This window comes from Periplaneta americana, chromosome 11, assembly GCF_040183065.1.
Source record: "Periplaneta americana isolate PAMFEO1 chromosome 11, P.americana_PAMFEO1_priV1, whole genome shotgun sequence".
NCBI lineage: Eukaryota > Metazoa > Arthropoda > Insecta > Blattodea > Blattidae > Periplaneta > Periplaneta americana.
This window is the reverse complement of record NC_091127.1, coordinates 156,767,768-156,790,132: the sequence shown is the minus strand read 5'-3', so window position 1 is coordinate 156,790,132 and position 22,365 is coordinate 156,767,768. Positions and strand designations below refer to the sequence as shown.

The window sequence follows — 22,365 nt, the reverse complement described above, 5'->3', positions numbered from 1 at the left end:
GTTTATGTATATAATAAATACAATAGCTTTGGCAAAACACTGTACCGGTAATCATCATCTTGCAAACAAGTATAAGGACCATGGCCTGTTGCAGTCTCAGTGAGTCATTCTCGATCCACCTTTTTTTAGATCTCCTCTCTTGGGGACAGTATTGAAACATGGCTTTTGGTGTAATGCCGGTAATAATAATAATAATAATAATAATAATAATAATAATAATAATGATGATAACAGCAAGAACAGTGACAACAACAGTAACAGTAATTTAGTGATTGTACTGTGGAGCTGCACGTGTCCCTGGATTTGAGATAAACAATTTGGTAACCTTATCTTATTATTATTATTATTATTATTATTATTATTATTATTATTATTATTATTATTATTATTCACACCTAGTTTATTACCATTGCCGTGCCTACACTGCTGTTACTCCAGTGATTGTAGATCTGATGATAATTTTATGTTTTTACCAAAGGTAGAATTCTTATATTAGATGTTGATATTTTCTGATATTGTTATTGTGTGCAATTCAGAGGTTATGGCTGAGTGAAACTATATTGTCTATCACTGCAATCTTTGTTCCAGGAGCATCAGTGGGTTTAATTCTTCCCGAAGAAGAGACTGATGATGCATGTTATTACCTGTTGGAAGATCTTTTGAAAGTAATTGTAACTAAAATGCCAGAAGTCCCCACGCCTAGAGGAGCAGCAGCTCCCACGGGCTACAGTTCTTCAGTTTCTCGTGGAATTGTAACAGGTAATATTAAGACGTTCACAAATGTCTGATTGTCACTGCTTGGTTTTACTACATAATAGTGTGTTGCTTCGTTGTCGCCGTTCCATAGCTTAGTAGGCAAAGTAAGGTTTTGCACAGTCAAGCTAGAGAAGTCCACGATTATATTATTAAGAAAGAAGTGGAATAAGGATCTTCACAATATTTGAACGAAGTCTGATTCTGGAATGAAGAGAGATCATCTGAGCAATGAAGTGAATGAAATATGTGTCTGTGTGTGTGTTTCCAATGCCCACCCACTTCACTTGCGTGATTTGAGTTCTGCATACTGCGGATAGATGGCAGAACTGTGACCCATTTTCAAATTGCCCACTTCGGCGGGCCACGTTGTGCATGATGTGTATCTCTATGAATTGAAGCATTTTGCTGATAATGTGATAATTTTTCTTTAAAACTTACTAATAGTACCTTAAACTGGGGTTACTTTGAACACAGAAGAAACTTTAAACATTTTTTCAGAAAATCATATTTAGGTTTCTACATGCTGCACTTCTTATAGATGGAGGTAAATTATCATAAAATCATTCTCATACCAAATTTACCTCCATCTGTAACAAGTGCAGCACGTAGAAACCTAAATATGATTTTGTGAAAAAATGTTCAAAGTTTCCTCTGTGTTCAAAGTAACCCCAGTTTACGATACTTCAGTAAAGATAAAATGGATGTACAATAAAACTTCATTTATACGATGCAGGACTTGAGGCTTTCCCGGCATTGGATATGGAGTAATTCTTCTCAGGTTCTCAGCCAGGTGTTGGATAGTTGCTTCCAAGCTTTTGGTGACTAGTTGTGCCATTTTCTTCAGGCCTTGAAGCAACTATCCAACACCTGGCTGAGAACCTGAGAAGAATTGCTTCATTTATAAATTTCATGGGGGTTTGAAGGAAAAAATACATAAAACTTAAAAGTGTTATGATTTTAAACAAGTAATTACCTTATGACAGATGGGTTGCATTTCAAAACTGGTGTAGTGCCATCTTCAGTATCTTTCGAACTACTGCTGCTCCAGCTGGTCTTGATTTTCAGTGTTTGCATTCGTCAGTTGTAGGGATGGGGTGTGGTCATTGGTGATATTCGGCCAGTTCACACCAGTTCAGACGGTAAAAGGTAAAGGTATCCCCGTAACATGCCATGAAGGCACTTGGGGGGCATGGAGGTAGAGCCCCATCCGGTTGTTAAATTATTTCTAGGTAATATTTGCAGTTACCATCGACATATACCGTATTTTTTTAACAAAGGTACACATGAGGGAATGGTTGTTAAACTGCTTGAATAGCACCACTGTGCACTGGGTTTGTTGCTGTTATGGTAGGGGGTGATTGTGTGCCATGTATTACGATATTGAATTATGTATGGGTATTGAGTATTAAGTACATGCTGTGGCTATGTTATTGTGTGCTTGTATATTTCGTATTGTTCTAACATGTTTAACTGTAGACTTTTTGGTGTGATGCTAGTATTTCCACATCTGTTTCTATGTTATTGTAGTCGTGCTTGTTGTTGGTAATATCTGCGTAATTTGATGTGATGTATGCATTGTACATCTTGATTGAAAGAATCTTCCTGTCTGTCGTATGTAAAAATCTGGACAGCTATTGCATTTTAATTGGTAAACCCCAGTTGAACTGCGGAGTTCGTCAAGGATGCCCCCTCTCAGCACTTTTATTCAATATATACATCAACTCCATCATCAGACATTGGCGACTAACAATTCATGGAAACACCCCGCTCTTCAGAAATTGTACTCTAGATACATTATTATATGTAGACGATCAGGTTCTTTTGCTGCAAATGAAGACGAGGTGCAATACTCAATACATCACCTGAATATAATAGCACAAAATTTCAATATGAAAATTTCCCCAAACAAAACAAAAATTATGGTGTTCCAAGGTAAACAGCCAGTTAGGAGTAAAATTTGCATTGGAACCCATACATTAGAACAGGTAAACTCATTTAAGATTTAGGTTATAATTTGACATATTTATCTGTTACTGATATATCTGAAAGTATTCAGCATTTTAATGGAGCCTTAAGAATCATCAACCAGGTTCTCACAACCACGAAAACCCAAAAACATACCAGGTTAAAAGCATATAAAGTTCTAGCAAGACCTGTCCTCATGTATGGTAGTGAGGCCTGGACAGTCCGAAACTCAGCTGTTCAACGCCTAACAACTGCGGAAATGAGATTTCTAAGGAGGACTGCCGGCTACAGCTTGCTTGACCACAAAAGGAATGAACTAATTACAAAAGAATTGAAAATTACACCTATTTATGAACATCTCAACCACTATAGACAAAAATGGCTTAACCATGTCAATAGGATGGACCGTTCCAGACTCCCAAGACAAATTCACATGGAAGACGATCTTTGGGACGCCCCCTGAAAAGATGGACGGAGACTGTAACAGGCCACTAGGCCTAATACCTGCAAGGACGATGATGATGGTGACGATGATGATGATGATGATGATGATGATGACCCCAGTTGAATTATATTTATTTATATGTTTGATGGGATTATTTAGATATTTCTGTGTTGTGTTATTTGTTTTATATGCTGTCTAATATTTTAGTTTTCTGAATGAAGTTGAGATTTTGTATGTATTGGTATTGTGATATGTTAATATTATGTATTTATTCTCGTGTGTTGTTTGTGTTGGCTTGTTATGTTTTTGTTTTGCCTTTTTTATTTGTGTGTCTATTATGTTATGATTCTATCCGGTGTATTTTATTGTATTTAGTTCTTCAGTGTAGTTGTCATTTCTCATTGTTAATTAATCTCTGTGTCATTGTACGGAAAGCTGCATGTTTATGTGTGTGTGTGTGTGTGTGTGTGTTGTAGTTTCCTGTATATTATAAATTCAGGTTTGTTATAATGATGTCTAAGAAGTTTGTAGTTTGGTTATGTTCTGTTTCTATTGTATGCTTTAATGTGGGATGTATTGTGTTTAGTTGTTGATGCAAGTTTCTTATTTGTCTTCTGCTGCCATTATATAGGACTTTTATGTCATTATGTATCGATGCCAGTACATTATTTTCTCCATGTGTTCGTTGTTGTCAGTATATATTATGTGTGTTTGTTCTATATTATGTATGAAGATTTCAGCTGTTATGGTTGATATAGGTGATAATGCTAGTCTGTGCGTAGTATTTATTGTTATGTGCGAAATAATTTTGTTTTGTGATCTCGGTGATGTGTATAATTTCGTGAATGTGAATCTGTGATACATTGTTTTTTGATAAGCATTTGTCGAAGTATTTCAAGTGTTTCTGTTACCGGTATAGTTCTATATAAATTTTCAATGTCAAATGATGCCAATGTTGTGTTGTATGGAATATGTCTGTGTTTGATTGTGTTAACTAGATTTATGATGCTATGGGTAGCTCAGTGGTAGAGCGCTGGTACGTTCAACCAGAGGTCCTGGGATCGATACCCGGCCCCGGAACAATTTTTCCCTTGAAATTATTTAGATTTATGATGTTGATTATTTTGTAGGGTTCTCAAATTTTATACCATGTCTTCTATGTATTTTGCTTGTTTGTATGATCGGTATATTTTGTTTGTGAATTTTCGATAATGCATTTAATTTTGGTGCGTGGGGTTTAATTCGTTTCAGTTGCTGTTTTTTGTTATTAGGTATTATGTGAATATTTCCATTTATTGCATTGCATGAATATCAGACTGTAACATTAAGTTTTGAAACATTTGAACACAGTAGTAATCATTGTAACCTGGCCCCCACTGTAGTAGACTGTCTTTCCCCTTCAGTTGGACAGTGAACTTCAGAGAGACAAATGGCTAATTTGCTTTGAGCTCTTTATATATTTCATTGCCTTAGGATTTCTTATAATAATGCGTAATCACGCATATCTTAAATTGAAGACATGTGCAGAACTGGTCTAATCCTCATTTTTCTTCTTCTTGTTCATCACGATTTAGGCCTTTTTATCATCCTGTTCCGGCTGCAAATTGCTGCTGCTTCCGTCTTTTCTTGGTCTTCCCAAGTTTCTTCTCCTCGTGGTGAATAGCTGTACGCTGTTTTTGGTATTCTATATTCAGTCGTCCTTGTTAAGTGTTGTTTCCAAGTTGTTCTGTACCTCACTATTGTTGTATTTAATTCCTCTACTTTTAGTTGGTGTCTTATTTCTGTATTGTGTTTTTTGTCTGTTCTTTGATATCCTGCTATTGGACTGAGGAATTTCATGTCAGCAGCTTGTATTCTAGCAGAGTGTTGTGCTGTCATTGTCCATGTTTCGGATCCGTAAGTTATAGTAGGAACTGCCATCGTCTTGTATAGTTTCATTATAGAGTCTGTTTTTCAAAGTTCTTTTTAGTGTTCCTGTTATATAGTTAGACTTATTTAGTTTATTATTTATATCTGTGTCCGTGGTGTATGATATTTCACATCCTCATTTTTAAAAGAGGAAAAAATTGAGTTCTAAAAATGCTATAAGACCAGAACAATAAACACAAGAACTTTGATGCGATCTATTTGACTTCCACGATGCATCCTGATGTTTCACCACACGTATGCCTTGCAGCCAAGAGATAGCAGCACTAATCTGGAAAATTTCCATTTTTATGGATAGACTGTTTTTATGCAGATGTCTTCAATTTCTCGCTTCGAAATTCTCCTCTTGCAAGTAAGTCAAGATTCATGAAAGGACGTTAACCAGTTTATGTTGGGAAGCAAGCTGGTGAACGGAGTAACATCTGAAGCCATTAGAAAACAACCAGTTATCATGCTGTTATCATCATTGGATGGTGATGTGGTGGCAGTGATTATTTTGATTTTAGTCTTTGCATGAATGTCACAGAAGATGAAAGACACGCCATTTTTAAATGTAATCTCCATAAATATGTTATGCAGAGTGATTTGATATCCTCTATGTAAATACAGTGAAACTTCCCAATAGCGGACACCGCCGGGGAAAAATTAAATGCCCGTCATTGAGAAGTGTCCACTATTTAGAAAATCGTTAGTATGTAGGCCTATACAGTACATTAAAATTTCTCATACATATTCAACACTATATTTTACAGTGCAGTACAGTAGACAGTGAGATTGTTTACAGTATTCATCCAGAGAGAAATCGTACCAGTAAATGTTTAGTAAATGAAATAAACATCAGTCACTGTACCACTTCACCTACACAAAGAAATCTAGAATTGCATTCTCAGTGTAAGATTTCAAAATAACATCCTTGTTTTTCAAAATTTCACTAACACTAGTTTTTCCCACATTAAACTTTGTGGCCAACTCACAAACACTTGATTTCTCCTTCTCACTATGCTTTACAATATCCACTTTCTCTTTCAGTGACAAATGTTTACGTTTTTGTGACATTTTTAATGTGACTGTGCTTCTGAACACTCAACTTGACAAACTAAGAAAGTACGGACTGCTCACGTACAGTATCACAACTAACAACTGTGCTGCTTACCTTCAATAAAGTACAAGCACGTTCAAATGCACGATAATGATTGTTGCAAAGAATTCCGTTTAATTTACAACCGTCTTTTTCTTTTTTTTTCTTTCACGCTGTCCATTATTTGGAAATTTTAATTGTTGTTAGGAGATACATTTCAGTGTCCGCGTCCGTTATTGAGAATGTCCGCTACTGAGAGAAGTCTGCTATTGGGAAGTGTCCGTTAAGGGAAGTTTCACTGTACTATGAAATAGTGTTGTCTGTCACAATATGTTACACATCTCTTTGTGTTTATAGGAGCACAGTTCATTTCTCAAGGCCTGATAAGAGGAGCGGAAAAAGCGGGAGAACTGATGAATGCAGGAACACCGAAGCTAATTCAGAAAATAAATCCTGAATCCACTCCTCGAGCAGTGAATCCAAATGTGAGCAAAGGCCTCCAGACAGCTAAAAATGTAACGGGAACAGCTGTTCAGGTCACAGGCTTCGTGGGTGAGTGCTTTGTTTTAATCACTTAAATTGTATAGTATGTGATTTTCTCCTTGACAATCTTCTGCACTACAGACACTCTTCAGAAACTAATGAGACGAAGGTGGAAGAGGTACCAAAGTATTATTTTGTGATCATGCAGCAGATGTTGAATGTAATGAATAAGCCTTGCGGTGCTGTTGACTATGGTAGATGTTTTTCCCCCTAGCCTCGAAGATTGGCTCAGCTACAATGGCCCTGGGTCGATACCTGGCTCCACACATTCAGAGGCAAGGAAGCAAGCTGTTGGCCACTACATGCAACCTCACACCACAGGAAGCATCCCAGAGGATGGACGGGGTTCTGACAGTGACCGCAGGAGCTTTTGAAGGGTTCAGCACAGTTTATGATGGACTGGAGCGGTCTGCCGGCATTCTGGCAACCAGCTTGGCCAACAATACGGTCAAAATTGTGAAGCATAAGTGAGTAGAAGTTCCCCATTGAATCCAAAGGTTGTATTCATTTCCACTGAGGGTCATGTAAGTAAAATGATGCAAGTCATAGCACTTAGCCTGTACAGGAAATGAAGCTGAACAGTCCGATGCAGTAGTAAACAGTAATGTACAATATGTATGACAGAATGAACCTTGGTTGACCCAATATCGTTTAAGCTCCATTCCTTATTCACTGTCAAGGCTACAAGAACAGGTCGGACAAGTGTGCAGTTATTATAACTAGACTTGTTTCTTTTTCGCAATCCACGATAAAACCAAAATGATCAAAATGGCTTTTGTATCATACATTTACAGTTGCTGTTTTCGGGTGCAGATTCCTTTGCCAGTTAATACCATATGATGGCCTCTACAGTCTAATAGTAGGAATTATGTGAAAAGCTAGTTGCCTGTCATCCTTAGAAATAGAATACTACTAGACTAGCAGAAATCAGTAGAAACAAAGCAGACCATAATCAATCATTATCCTGAATTTATTAGATGTGGATGTTTAAGTGACGTACAGTGTGTGTTTGCAGATATGGACATCCAGTGGGTGAAGCTACGAGTGATACATTGTACACAGTAGGAAATGTCCTTGTGGCAGGACACAACGTGAAGTGTCTCACGCCGAAAGGAATTGCGAAGGTGACAGCGAAATCAACAGGGAAAGCTGTTGTTGAAGACTACAGAAAAAATTTGCACAATAACAGCCATCCTCCGGATTCTGGCCCGTCCAAAAGTGATTAATACCCTGCACAGGGTGGTTGTGTGCTTTAGCAGGAGTGAGGTCGCTCTATCCTCAGAAGAAACTTTTGTTAGTGTTGGTATCTTGTTAAGATGAATCTCTGAGTTTGTAACATGGCATCTGAAACTTTACAGAAATATTGTACCTTCACTTAGACATCCTTTGTTCAGTGCTTGAAATGTGTCCGATACTTGGTTGAATTGCCCAGAATGCAACCTTGTAGAATTATAAATTTATTTATTTATTAGCATAATTAAAAAAAGAATTATATTATTCATGTTGCAGCTACATGTATAAACCAGAAGTATTCTGTGTGGTTGCTGGTTTTGTTCAAAATTACTTTAAATCGTGCCAAATGACTCTACATTAATAAGTTATTTAAATGAAAATTTGGATTATTTTTGTTATTTGGATATGTATGTAAAAATAAATACTGAAATGTGCATGCAAATATTCATAACAATTTGCTAAAAATATGGTTTTTAATAATGATTTCACTTAATGTGACATCGTGTGAGAGAATTTATTTTACTTTCTGCTGTTGCAATATGTAAGTAAAGGCATTTTGAAGGTAACCTTGATAAAATTACTGTCTGTAGCAACAGATTATAAAAAAAGAGCAACAGTAGATTTGCGAACTTCACAAAAATCTAAAAAGAATACGATATTTTTTCCAGCAGCCATACACAAAACCCTAGATCATAAATATGTAACAGATAGCTCATCCCTATGTTAAAATCGGCAGCACTTTGAAGAGAACAGTTGCCACCTGTCCGCCGTAAACGAATACGAGATGACAGTACAGTCGCTAATGCAATTGAAATGAGAATTGTGACGTGACTCCTTATGTAACAACTAGACGGCAGCATAGTAAACCTGACAAAAGTTGTTACCGTCAAAGTCTATAAGGCCGAGCTATCTGGGTATATATGATCTAGGACAAAACACAAGATGCCACGTTTTTCATAAATCTTAGCATTGAAGAAAAGGCCATGACATATCAGTAAGACTACGTATGTATTCTCTTGTAGTAATATGAAAATATATACAGTACTGCATTCACAGGCATTGTCAAATACATTTGAAGTTCTGCCAAGTTGTACTTGTTTCAGATTATTTTGCATATAGATCTGACCTCTTAATTATTGTGTTTTCACTAAATTTGATGTATGTGAGATGTAATGGATTACAATTATACACACAAGAGTACATGGGGACATGCCTAGCCAGTATGTATGCAGCGAGAATGATGTATTGTGAATCTCATGTAAGAGTTCCTGCAAGTCAACATGGTTATCCCTATTTATGCTGTCAGATATTTTTATCGTTATTAAAAAATCAAAGCTATTGAAACAGAGAAGAAATAACAGAGCCTAAACTGAAACTGGTAGAAAGTAGAGAAGAAAAACGGCTTTTTATACATATGAGAATTGTACAGAATTCTTCTAGATGAAAAATGTTTAATGACAAGAATGAAACATTTCTGGAGGGAAGAAATTAAAAAATTAATTGATTAACTAGTGGACTTACTAGTATTAATAATGTAAGATTTGTCCGGCTTACAGCTGTTTCAGTGCTTCACGCACCATCCTCAGAGCCTACTAGATCTCGGCGTCATCTCGAACTTCTCTGCCTGTTATGTGGGTGTGTTTGATTGTTGAAAGGTGTTGAAGAGTAGAATCAAATAGTGTGTGTGTACTGAAATTGATCTGTGTGTTGAGAATTTGATCGGGGTGTGTTTTAATGTGTTTGTATATTTTGTATTTTTCTAGTGTGTTGAGTTTTTGGTTCTTGGGTTGTATGAGATATTTTTACACAACATAGAACATACATACTCAACAATGAACACAACAAATATGCAGACAACATAATATACTGGCACAGATACGTAGACGACATACTCATACTATACAAAGGAAACAAAAGACAAATACACAAACTACACCAATACATAAACAAATTACACCCAAAACTTCAATACACACTAGAACTTGAAAAGAACAACTCCATAAATTTCCTAGACATCACCATAACAAAAATCGACAACAAACACACCTACAAAATATACAGAAAACCAACCACCACCACCACACACATACACAGCACATCTAATCACCCCACACAACACAAACATGCTGCATTCAGGACAATGGTACACAGATTACTCAACATACCCATGAGCCAACAACACTACAATGAAGAAGTGAACACAACCAAATACATAGCACAAGAAAACGGATACAATCCAAAAATAATAGACAACATCATAAGAAAGACAAAACAAAAACTCATCAAACACAAGAAATATATCACACTAACATGAAAACATAAGCACACACAAGATCGCATCTTCATTCAGAAAGCAGAAATACAACATAGCATACAGAACAGAAAACACACTACAAAGACATCTGAACACACAACAACACAAATAAATACGACCACACAGGTGTATACAAACTCACATATAATAGTTGCGATTATTTGTACATAGGACAGACAGGCAGATCATACCAAACATGCTACAAAGAACACATTAAAGCAATAACCAGAGGACAGAATACATCAATGCTAACCACACATACAATAACATAAATACGGACATGGAAATCCTACACATACAACCCAAGAACCAAAAACTCAACACACTAGAACAATACGAAATATACAGACACACTAAAACACACCCCGATCAAATTCTCAACACACGGATCAATTTCAGTACACACACACTATTTGACTCCACTCTTCAACACTTTCAACAATCAAACACACCCACACAACAGGCAGAGAAGTTCGAGATGACTCTGTGATCTAGTAGGCTCTGAGGATGGTGCGTGAAGCACTGAAACAGCTGTAAGCCACACAAATCTTACATACTTAACGCTAGTAAGTCCGCTAGTTAATGAATTAATTATATTCAAGTGTTAAAAGTAGTGTACGCAAGATTCAAAATGAATTAAAAAATGTTGCATAGAGGAACGATGTATGGAAGTGTCACAACAAAGCGTAGTGTTGAAGAGACGAAGAAGACAGCTAACATCTCTGATTGTGGCATTTCGTTTCATTCTCAGAGATTTCACGGGTTTTGCTTGCCATCTCTGTTGCAGTAATGGCCTTTTCCGATACAACACGTAACTGTCACCCCCCCCCCCCCATTTTCAGGTACTTGGTATAATAATTCAACTAAATCTGTTTGTTATCGTGTCATCGCCAGTATTATTACTAATGAAGAAATAATTGATAAGAGGAAATAGCACACCACACAAACTTTCCCCTTAACACTGCCTTTTTTCACCATAGATTTCATTTAGAATCGACAGGATATAAATAAGTCTCCACGAATATTTGGGGTGCATAAATATAGTAACTGTAGTTGATATTTTGTTCCCCTACCAGCTGCTGTACTCTGGGCTGTTGTTTGCAAACATCCAGTGAGAGCAGATTTCGATGCTGTGGACACTCACATTAAAATTGGCCTTGCTGAACTTTGTATTACGAATGTACTAGAGCATTGCAGAACCCCTTTCCTTTTTGTGAATATCATGGAATGATGGGTAGGTTAGATTTTAGGGTTGATATTAAATGAAAATGAGTAGCGGTATTTCTGTTATATTTTACAAAATTGAGTTAAAACGTAAACAGTATAATATCGTGAAAAAAGTTGATGACTTTCATTAATATGTTACAGCAGAGTTGATATTAAAAATAGGAAAAAAAAAAAAAAACAATACTCTACTTTCAGTACATTCTTTGTATAATATTCTTGTAGTGGAAAAGAAAGAGGTATATTTTTACAAGTTTCTCTATTCAGCATTTACACTTTTTTTAACAGCTTTGATACAAGAAATAGAAAACACAAGTAAGTTGTGGGAAGCAGCATTACTGGTAAATGTTTCGAGGCTTGTTGTGAGATTTCTATCTTTTATTTTGTGTTGCTTCGTTTTTCATTATGCAACCAAACATCTTCATTTGTGATGGAGACTTTGAAGTTCCAGAGATTAATACAGTTGTTATTACTGTTGTTAATGAATTTAAGGAGACATCCTTAGAGTTGATGATATTATTATTATTATTACTGTTATTATTATTATTGTTGTTAATTATTTTGTATTTTATAGAAATATGTCTGATATACATAAGTTTCCCAACAAAAACAAATAGTCTTCTTTTTCTAAATGTTGTCTAACAATTTTTGTTTTGCAAGTCCCTTTTCCACATGCTTACCCCTATTTGCCATTTCATGTAGGTTGTGGCCTTCCATGCTTCCTTCTAGGTGGTATCAAATGTAAGATTTCTCTATTTAATTGGCTGTTTTCGCATTACATGCCCTTACCGTCATAGCTCTAGTTCTGTTTCTTGCGCACATTTTTGTAACTACCATTTTTTCTCTTATTATATTGTTTTCATGGGAAATGCCTGTTATTATTCGGTTGAGAAGCTTTCGTCATCCAGTCTGCTGTCAAAAAATCTGAAAGTTAGAATTTATAAAACAGTTATATTACCGGTTGTTCCGTATGGTTGTGAAACTTGGACTCTCACTTTGAGAGAGGAACAGAGATTAAGGGTGTTTGAGAATAAGGTTCTTAGGAAAATATTTGGGGCTAAGAGGGATGAAGTTACAGGAGAATGGAGAAAGTTACACAACACAGAACTGCACGCATTGTATTCTTCACCTGACATAATTAGGAATATAAAATCCAGACGTTTGAGATGGGCAGGGCATGTAGCACGTATGGGCGAATCCAGGAATGCATATAGAGTGTTAGTTGGGAGGCCGAAGGGAAAAAGACCTTTGGGGAGGCCGAGACGTAGATGGGAAGATAATATTAAATTGGATTTGAGGGAGGTGGGCTATGATGATAGAGACTGGATTAATCTTGCTCAGGATAGGGACCAATGGCGGGCTTATGTGAGGGCGGCAATGAACCTCCAGGTTCCTTAAAAGCCAGTAAGTAAGTATTATATTCTTTTCAACTTCATCTGTTCTTGGAGTTTTTGCTCAACATCTTAGGTAATCCATTTCTGTGACCTGCTGTTTTTAAATAAATAATAATATTATTATTATCATCATCATAATCATCATTAATTTCCCTTTGGAGCACCACTGAAGGCGAACTACATCCAAAACAAGTGCGAAGTTTTCACCTTTTGCTGTAAAAGACAGGATACCACTAAATAATTAGCATCTAGTGCAAACAGAAAATTGTAAATATCTTGGTATAATATTTCACATTGTCTTGGAAAGATCATATTAACACAACAGTAGAAAAAGAGAGTAATAATAATATATTTATTGCAGCCAAATGGCCATTTAGTTCATAAGAACAGGTTGTGTTGTGCATATTTGCTTATTGATGTCCTTTTGGTACATAGTTTGATATTAGAAAAAGACATTCAGAGATTAATAATATTTAAATGATTTAACTGGAGTAATTCTTAGTGAGCACCCTTAATACAATAAAAAAAAAGGTAACGGTATCCCCGTCACATGCCATGAAGGCACTTGGGTGGGCATGAAGGTAGAGCTCCATGCTTTCCATGACTTCGGTGGTGTGGTCAGCACCACGCTCTGATCGCCTTTTACCCCCGGGAAAGACCCGATACTCAATTTTATAGGAGGCTGAGTGAACCTCGGGGCCATTCTAAAAGTTTGGCAACGAGAAAAAATCCCATCACCACTCGGAATCGAACCCCGGACCTTCCATTCCGTATATGTGTAATAACTGCATTAAGCGAGTATTGTTATGTGGAAGCAGGGTCACAATTATGGCAAGTCAGAGAAGTTTAAATACTCCAGAATTAACCTCTCAGACTAAATAATAGAAAGTAGCAAAGTCTTCTACATCGAAAACTAAAGAAACTACCCCTCAGTGTTCCCTGGAGAAATTATAGAAACAGAGAAAGGTACCTACAAACACGAAATATATTTTCAAAGAGTTTGTTATATTTTATCACATAAGTTAATATTCGGAAAACAAGCAAAGTGAGTTTCCTAGTTTTGACGATTCCAATAACTGTATAACATTATAAACGTGTTTCATATGCTATTTTTTGTACAACATTATGAAATGATTAATGAAGAAGTAACATAATATCAAATTTGTAATGATAGGTTGTTTGATGTCATGGTCTACGAAGAATGGGTTGCTATGGCAACAGTGATATATTTAATATTATTGCACGGTAAAAAGTTTCATCATGTAATATTAACACAAGTTATGCTGTCATAGAAGTCATGGAGAGAGATCTAAACCAAGCTCATCAGGTTGATCAGGAAAAGAGGGCCATTTATGAACCTTGTATTCCCTACCTTAGTGCCAAGTATAATATCCCTCTCTTCAATTGGTCAGTAACAGGTTTATTTTTTGGTGCTCGGAGTTCTTTACCAAAATTTACATATAATTTTTTTTAAACAATTATCAATATCATCTTTTGAAATTCAAAAAATCATCTCGCAAATTCTCAAAGATTCCCTGCAGATTATACAATTTCATTTATACCACTTAGAAGGCCTTAATTAAGGATATGCTAATTTTAAATAAAATCTTTAAATTATAAGTATAATTTTAAAGTCATATTCTAAGATTTTATTTTATAATTGATAATCAATGGTGCTTAATTATTACATTTTATTTTTATAACAATATTCATATTTAATTAATTATATTTATTTGCTATTAATTTCCGGATCCTTAATTAAGGCCGGACGAGTTTCTCTCTCTCTCTCTCTCTCTGTTTTAGTTGGTATGATAATTTTATGGTACCAGTACAATAATGTGGCATATTTTGGACAGTTTTTACTAACGGTACTGTTTATAATCCTGGTGTACAGAAGATTTTCACAAAAAGTCTGCACACTACAAGAAATGTGCACAATCTTCCAGTGTTTACTAACATTGAACACCTTGTAGAGAGCTCCACATGGGCTTGGGTTGAAATTCATGTATGCTATCTGGTTTGGATCGGGCTTGAGGCTTAAAGAAATGCAAATCTTTTCTTCTACGAAGTACATACTGATCAAAATTAATACGAAGATTTTAATGCATGCACGATTAGATGTCCACCTGGCACCTACTCGGAACAGCAGACTGCCTGTGTCAAGTTATTGTTCAGTTCGACTTCGTAATTCGTAACGAAATTTGTTTCGTCTGTACTCTGTCATAGACATAGATCATTGAATATCTATTGTACGTGGGAGACTCGAAGATTACTCATTCTCGTGCTACTACTGACATGATAGTCTCTCCTCTGCTCTGTCTGCTAGTCTTCGGGTTTCGGGTTGGGCTCAGGTGATAATTATAAGCTAACTCGGGTTCCGATTGGGCCAGACTGGGCTAGGCCTAAGAATTTTGGCCCGTTCAGACCTCTGACACCTTTCACTTCGCCTCTATCACAACCAGAGTTAACTATTGCAAAGAAAATAATTTGGAAAACATACAGTCAAAGAAAGATGTAAATACAGAGACACTCAAAATGCTGATAATGCAGGAGCAGCGTTCACTGTAAAAATCTTCCAGTTTTGCATCTCTTTAGGCATATTACTAACTCACTCACTACAAAGCAATCAACACTTCTCCAAGGCAGTAATATTGAGCACTTCAAGCACTATTATCCCACTAATAGCAAAATATGTGAAATTCACAGTTTATTAAGAATTTTACTAGTTCTTAGGAAAGATCTGTACTGTCAGTAAATACCATTTCATTATTGTGACATTGTGCAGAAAATGAAATTGCAGATTTTCTAGCAAAAAAAAAGGTACCTATAAAACAAAGCTGCTCAACCAGAATCCCATTCTACATTTGTAAAATACAGAATAAATTTACTTTGGAATGAAAAAAAAAAAAAAAAAAAAAACAGTTGGAAACCTTTCTAGAAAACAAATTTCATCTCAGACTACCCAAGAGACAGCACTGTTGCTATTTTTTGGTACAACTTGTCGACTGTTTGCCTATGTACTAAGTACATAAAATTAATATTTTTTTACTACTATTATCATCATCATTATTGTAACAACATTTAGTTTTAATTAAATTTACTACTGTCATATTTTTAAAATAATTAGTAGGTATCATATTCAGTTCAAAAACATAGTCTTTCTTAATTGTTCAATACAAGATATAATTTTAATGTTAAATTATATGCAAATATTCACTGTAACTATTCTAAAATAACAAAATAATCCCATGTCAATACCATCTTGAGTAAAAATTTAAGATGAAATTGTGCATAACAGAAATATGTTGAGTGACTCTAGAAGAATTCTATTGCACGGATCATCCTTGAATTGCAGTATTATGTTAAATGGACTCTCATCATTTCCGTGTATCACATTTAGTTGCTTTCCATTGTTCACAATACAACTGTGTATCAGCTTAGATACAAACTTACCGACAAGGAAACTGTTAATACACTCATGTCAAAACCTCCCCTCAAACTGCACACATTGATAATTGATAGACAAAAGTAAAAATTTAACTGCCTAGACTAGCTCTCTCTTTTTTTTTTTTTTTTAACTGTCTGAAGACAGGTCTGAATCTCTCAAGTGATACCAACAAGGCACCATTTATGAGGCAACTAGGCCAGGAGATAATGGCGTAGGGTGGCCAGTTCCTTTCCCCCCTGACTGACTCTAAGATTACGAAAATAAACCTTGAATAATATATCGGAAAATTGAGTATTCCGTGGCCATTATTGCAGATATCTCGCATATCACGTGTCTTCAGTTTGAGAGCAGATTTCGACATGACTCATATATAGGTAGCTGATTCTTAACATGTAAGGATAAAATGAATGGATTGATTGATAGATTGATAGATTGATTGATTGATTGATTAATTTGAATAGCACATGATCATAAATGTTTGCTGGGTGTGGACGATAAAACACTGGGTACGAAAACACGTCTGTAGTCTAAATACCATGACTTAGTTGTTTGAATTTTATTATTATTTCTTTTTTAAGATATTACGACCTTCAATTCTGTGGCCGGGAGGAAAAAGGTCTTAAGTAAAAATTTTATACTTTTCAGGAGAGCAGTAGAAAGATTGAAATTGGTGTCAATTATAGAGTTTTTTTAATTAAGAGTTTTTTCCTGGATATTATTTGTTTATATTTCTTCTAAAATAGATAATGTTGCTCGTTTAACAATTTTCTTGATTATTTCCACTTAAGCCTTTTTAGACTAGAAGCCAAACTGAGTAGAAGGGACTATTTAAACATAAGATCTTTTTCATGTCAAAATAAATGAGAAATGTAAATTATTAGGAATGCAAAATAGGTCTTAAACAATTATAGGACTGTTTACCCTGGTGCTTAAAGTTTTAAAAGGAAAGGGCATCAGTATGTGATAAAATGGCTAAAATACAAGTTAGACCTTTTTAATAGGGAAGCATGGAAAGTAAACATGTGATGTTTGTAAGGAATAAAGTATTAAATATTCTTAAGTCCTTTATTCTGAGTGTGCTCGATTCAAAAAGTACTTAGGACATTAATTTGGTAGTGCTCTATAAATCCAGTCAGGAGTCTTATTTGACTTTAGCTGTTTTACCAGATTGTAGAGAATTGTTTCCGCTTTCAGAATATATAAAAATCTCATTTTCACAAAAAATTGACTTAAGACCTTTTTCCTCCCAGCCACAGAATTGTAAATTGTATGGCATAAGAACAACACAACCTTACTGTATTAAGTGACAGATGCATAAATTCTTCCAGAATATGTGTGTTAATGTTGTAAGAATTTTGCTAATGGTTCTCTCAGAGACTGTGTTATTTTTTAATGAACTACCTGTTTTATTGCGACATGTAATTGAGCATTGGAACATGAAATACTATTTTTTAATTTAAATATCTTGCACGGCTGTTTCCATTTAAGATAGTCTTGCTGAGCAGAGAAATCAATAAATTATGGTTAACTGATCTGAGGTCCGTGTCACTGATATATAAGCAAATGCGACTTTTTTTTTCTCAATTGTGCCTTCAAATGAAATACATTATCATATACATTGACAGAACTCATTGTTGGAATGAGATATTTTTGTTACCTACATTCAGATTTGCTATTTTATAAATGATTAATGTCACCTTGTCATGGTAATGCTTTTAGTGTTAACGTTTATTTTAAAGTGCACAAATATTGGTCAATATAAATGGTTAATTTTTAGTTGATACAGAACTTTCCTTTTATTTACATAAATCGTACATGTTTCACTTCAAAAATCTGTTTTGGTCAAAACGTGAAGTCCTTTCGAATAATTCTTGTTGGGAGTACCGAAAAACATTTTCTCATAAAAGACTGAATAAATTCAAATATGTGAGGCAAGGTCTTCCAACTGGGATTTTTTCAAAAGTGGCGAGCTTCTCCAGATGTGCAGACTTTTCAATAATTAATTTATGCATTTAAATGTTTTTATGTGTTAAATAGTTTGGTGGATTTAAGACTATTAATAAAAGATACGAAAACGAATTAATATTTGAGGAACTTATTTTCAAAACGACCCTCATCCATTTCCATAAATTTGTGGGTAATCACGAAGAACATTTTTAGGTCTAAAATTTCTTACCAGCTAGACAAGAGACATTATGAAACCAAAGAGGTTGGGTGCATTTAGAATCAAATGGAGCTTGAGACTCTTTGATTCTAAAGATGGAACTAATATATATTTTGTCGCGGTTTTGCTGTGGACAAGAATCGGGTTTGATTCCAGTAGTCATTTTCAACGTAAGATTTTAGTGGTTTAGAGGGCGTTCTGAAGCCAAATCAGATAGTTTTATGTAGAAGAATGCATGGACACAGGAAGCTTACTTTCGTTATCATGTGGACAAGAGACGTTTTAAAATTGAGCTCGTCATTTGTCATTATTTCTTAATGAATTATCTCATATCGGACACAGTGAAATATTCCAGCCATATTGACTTTTAGTTATATTACCGGTTCTTCTGTATGGTTGTGAAACTTGGACTCTCACTCTGAGAGAGGAACATAGGTTAAGGGTGTTTGAGAATAAGGTGCTTAGGAAAATATTTGGGGCTAAGCGGGATGAAGTTACAGGAGAATGGAGAAAGTTACACAACACAGAACTGCACGCATTGTATTCTTCACCTGACATAATTAGGAACTTAAAATCCAGACGTTTGAGATGGGCAGGGCATGTAGCACGTATGGGCGAATCCAGAAATGCATATAGAGTGTTAGTTGGGAGACCGGAGGGAAAAAGACCTTTAGGGAGGCCGAGACGTAGATGGGAGGATAATATTAAAATGGATCTGAGGGAGGTGGGGTATGATGATAGAGACTGGATTAATCTTGCTCAGGATAGGGACCAATGGCGGACTTATGTGAGGGCGGCAATGAACCTTCGGGTTCCTTAAAAGCCATTTGTAAGTAAGTAAGTAAATGGTTTATTTTAACTGGCAGAGTTAAGGCCATTCGGCCTTCTCTTCCACTCAACGAGTATGATAGAAAATTACTACAATGCTATGAGTATAACATAATTAATACAATACAATTCAAAGCAATACAATACTACAATACAAGACAATGCAATACATAATTAATATAATACAATGACAATTCTTTTTATCTTCACAACACCAATAAAATAATTATGTAATAATAATAATAATAGTAATGACAGTCATACCTAAATTAAATTATTAAACTCGATCACAATTATAACTTCAATTTGACTGCTCCCGTAAGAAATCGTTTAGCCTTTTCTTGAAACTGGTTATTGTCTGGCAGCCCCTTATCTTCTGAGGTAGAGAATTCCATTCACGGGGGACTGAGACAGTAAAAGGGGATGAATAGTGGGATGTTCTGTGGGCAGGAATTGCTAGGATTTGGCTCTCCTGTGACCTGGTGTTTAGATTGTGATTGAAGGATAAGTAGTTATAGCATTGTTCACGACAGTGAGAGAGAAGAAAGACCAAAGTGCGATATAATAAAGCAGATTGTGTTAAACAGAGTTGTAGTGCTTTCTGTAAAATGAAAACCTGAGAAAAAAATGTTCTATCTTCAGAGAGTGAAGTACAAATTTTTAACATCTGAACTGCGTTTTAATCAAGGTTTACATAAAATGCCTACATTGTGCAATGAACACGATTGGTTCACACAGAATCCATGTTGTAAGTTCTACGTATAAATATGACCTAAAGTCAGTGACGGCTGATTGACTGAGGCAAGTGAGGCCGGGCCTCAGTCACTTTGCTTAACTGAAATAAAATTTTGTGTTTTTATATAATGTGTTAGTTATTTGAAAGAATCATATATATCGCTGTAGAAGCATTTGAAAACTTTGTGATGTATATAGACCTGTTTTGCAGTAAAATTTGTTCCTGAGGCCGGGATCGCTCGTGCCGGGTCTGGCTTATACGTTTCCAGTCTTTTCGTGGGCTTTGAGTTTGCGCTTAAAACATTGTAGCTGAGGCACAATTCGTCTGGCCTGGTCAGGTTTCACTTCTCCCATCCATGAGCCGGTCTCAAGGGTAGAGTGGGGTGGAATAGCAGTGGTGACTTGTCTTCCTACATAGGCCATAAATAACAAAATTCCGGCTCTTTGGCAGGCAGAGACCCACTCTGTTCTCTCCCCTTGTCTCTTTGTTTATGAATTGAGCGAGGGTGTTGTACTATTGTACTTCGTAGTACAGTAGTGAATCTGGGCCAATGTTGTATATTTCGGAAAATATAAACAGAAACAAGTGAGAGAAATAGTGCAGTTAATTCATTGTTAGAGTGTTCTTTCTCGAGAAGAAATAATACTGAAAGAAAGGAAGTTTTAAATAAAGAGAGAGACTACCGAGATACCTACGACAGACAAATTTTCTGACAGATAATCTTAAAACGCGAGTTTCTATTGCATCTTGGTATAGGCAACGTAAATTTTTAAGTGGTAATGTCGTGCAAAATAAACTTCTCCTGGCCTTGTTTGTTGCTGTCAAAGGAAAAAAATAGAAGGAAAAGAAAGAAAGAAAGAAAGGGGAATTCAACACATAATATGGGTTGCTTCGTCACACTGAAACTCACAGCATAACAGCTTATTTGGTGAGTGAAATTATTATTTTTCATTAATAATAATAATAATAATAATAATAATAATAATAATAATAATAATAATAATAATACAGTAATAATGATATTAATAATATGATAATAATAATATCATGAATAAACACTTCCTATCGGAGGCACTTAAACTAGTTGCATCTGGCCTCACCGAGGATTTCGATCACCGGCCGCTACTGCCTAAAGTGACCAGAATTTCCCAAACTCAAATCAGGACACTGACTAATACTATAGCTGTCTCCTAATCATACAATATTCAGTACCGGATATAGAAATTTAATTTTAAGATTTAGTTATAACAACTTTCTAGCTATCTCCTTACAGTACCTAATTGAGTTCATATTAGTCGTCTTCAGAGCTAGTGAGGTCCTTCAGTGGGGGGTGAAAATTAGTTGTGTATTGAGGATGTGTTGTGGGTGTATTTTTGTGTGTCTGTATATTTCGTACTGTTCTAGTGTTTTTAATTTCTGGTTCTTCGGTTGAATATGTAGGATTTCCATGTAAGCTTCTATGTTGCTGTAGTTGTGATGTGTTCCGCGTATGTGTAGATATTGTGTGATTTAGTTATGGTTGTGATGTGTTCCTTGTATAATGTTTGAAATGATCTCCTAGTTTGTCTGATGTAGAAATTGTTACAACTATTGCATGTTTGTATACTCCTGTTAGGTTCTATTTGTTTGTTTGTGTGTCGAGATATTTTTGTAGTGTTCTGTATACAGTGATGTAATTTAATTTCCTGAATGAAGATGCGATCTTGTGTATGTTTTTGTTTTCGTATATTATTGTAATGTATATTTTTATATTATTTTGCTTGTGTTATAATTCTTTCTTTCTTGTTATTATATTTAGTCTTTTTGTGATGTATATTTTGTTGTGGTTGTATCCTTACTCTTGTGCTATGTATTTAATGGAGTGTATTTCTTCATTGATAATTATTATCTTAATAAAATTGAATGTGGGTATGTATGTATGTGTGTATGTTCTCTATACAAATCTACACGCTTTGACCGATATGTGCCAAAGTTTGCATATTTAACCTTCATAACCAGGAGAAGAACATAGGCTACATTAAAATTGTGCAAATGAAAGTTAAATTAATTAAAAATATAAAATATAAAAATAAATAGGTCAAATATTCATATATAATATTAAAATGCAAAATCTTCTACAGTCAATTGTTCTTTATCATTGTCTGTTGTATTCAACATCGACTTTCACGAGGCCATGGAAATTATAACATGAAATTAAGTAACATTGTTGATACATCATGAAGGCCAAAATCTAGACAGTTCATGCAATAAGACTTAGTATCTTTACACAGTCCAGAACCATGTTATGAATTTCTCGATGCACTTGTAGATA

At 35.3% G+C, this 22,365-nt stretch overlaps 1 protein-coding gene across 2 annotated transcripts in view; it reads left to right on the top strand.

Moving 5' to 3' along the window:
* The window catches only part of spartin, a 33,083-nt gene extending 11,114 nt beyond the window's left edge, over positions 1-21,969 (top strand). For both annotated transcript variants that reach the window (XM_069840267.1, XM_069840266.1), the window contains exons 6-9: positions 589-759; positions 6,528-6,722; positions 6,928-7,180; positions 7,729-21,969. In XM_069840267.1, the coding sequence (XP_069696368.1) occupies positions 589-759; positions 6,528-6,722; positions 6,928-7,180; positions 7,729-7,939 (830 nt within the window). In that variant the 3' untranslated portion in view covers positions 7,940-21,969. The remainder of the gene's footprint in view (positions 1-588; positions 760-6,527; positions 6,723-6,927; positions 7,181-7,728) is intronic.
* The last annotated feature ends 396 nt before the right edge of the window (positions 21,970-22,365 follow it).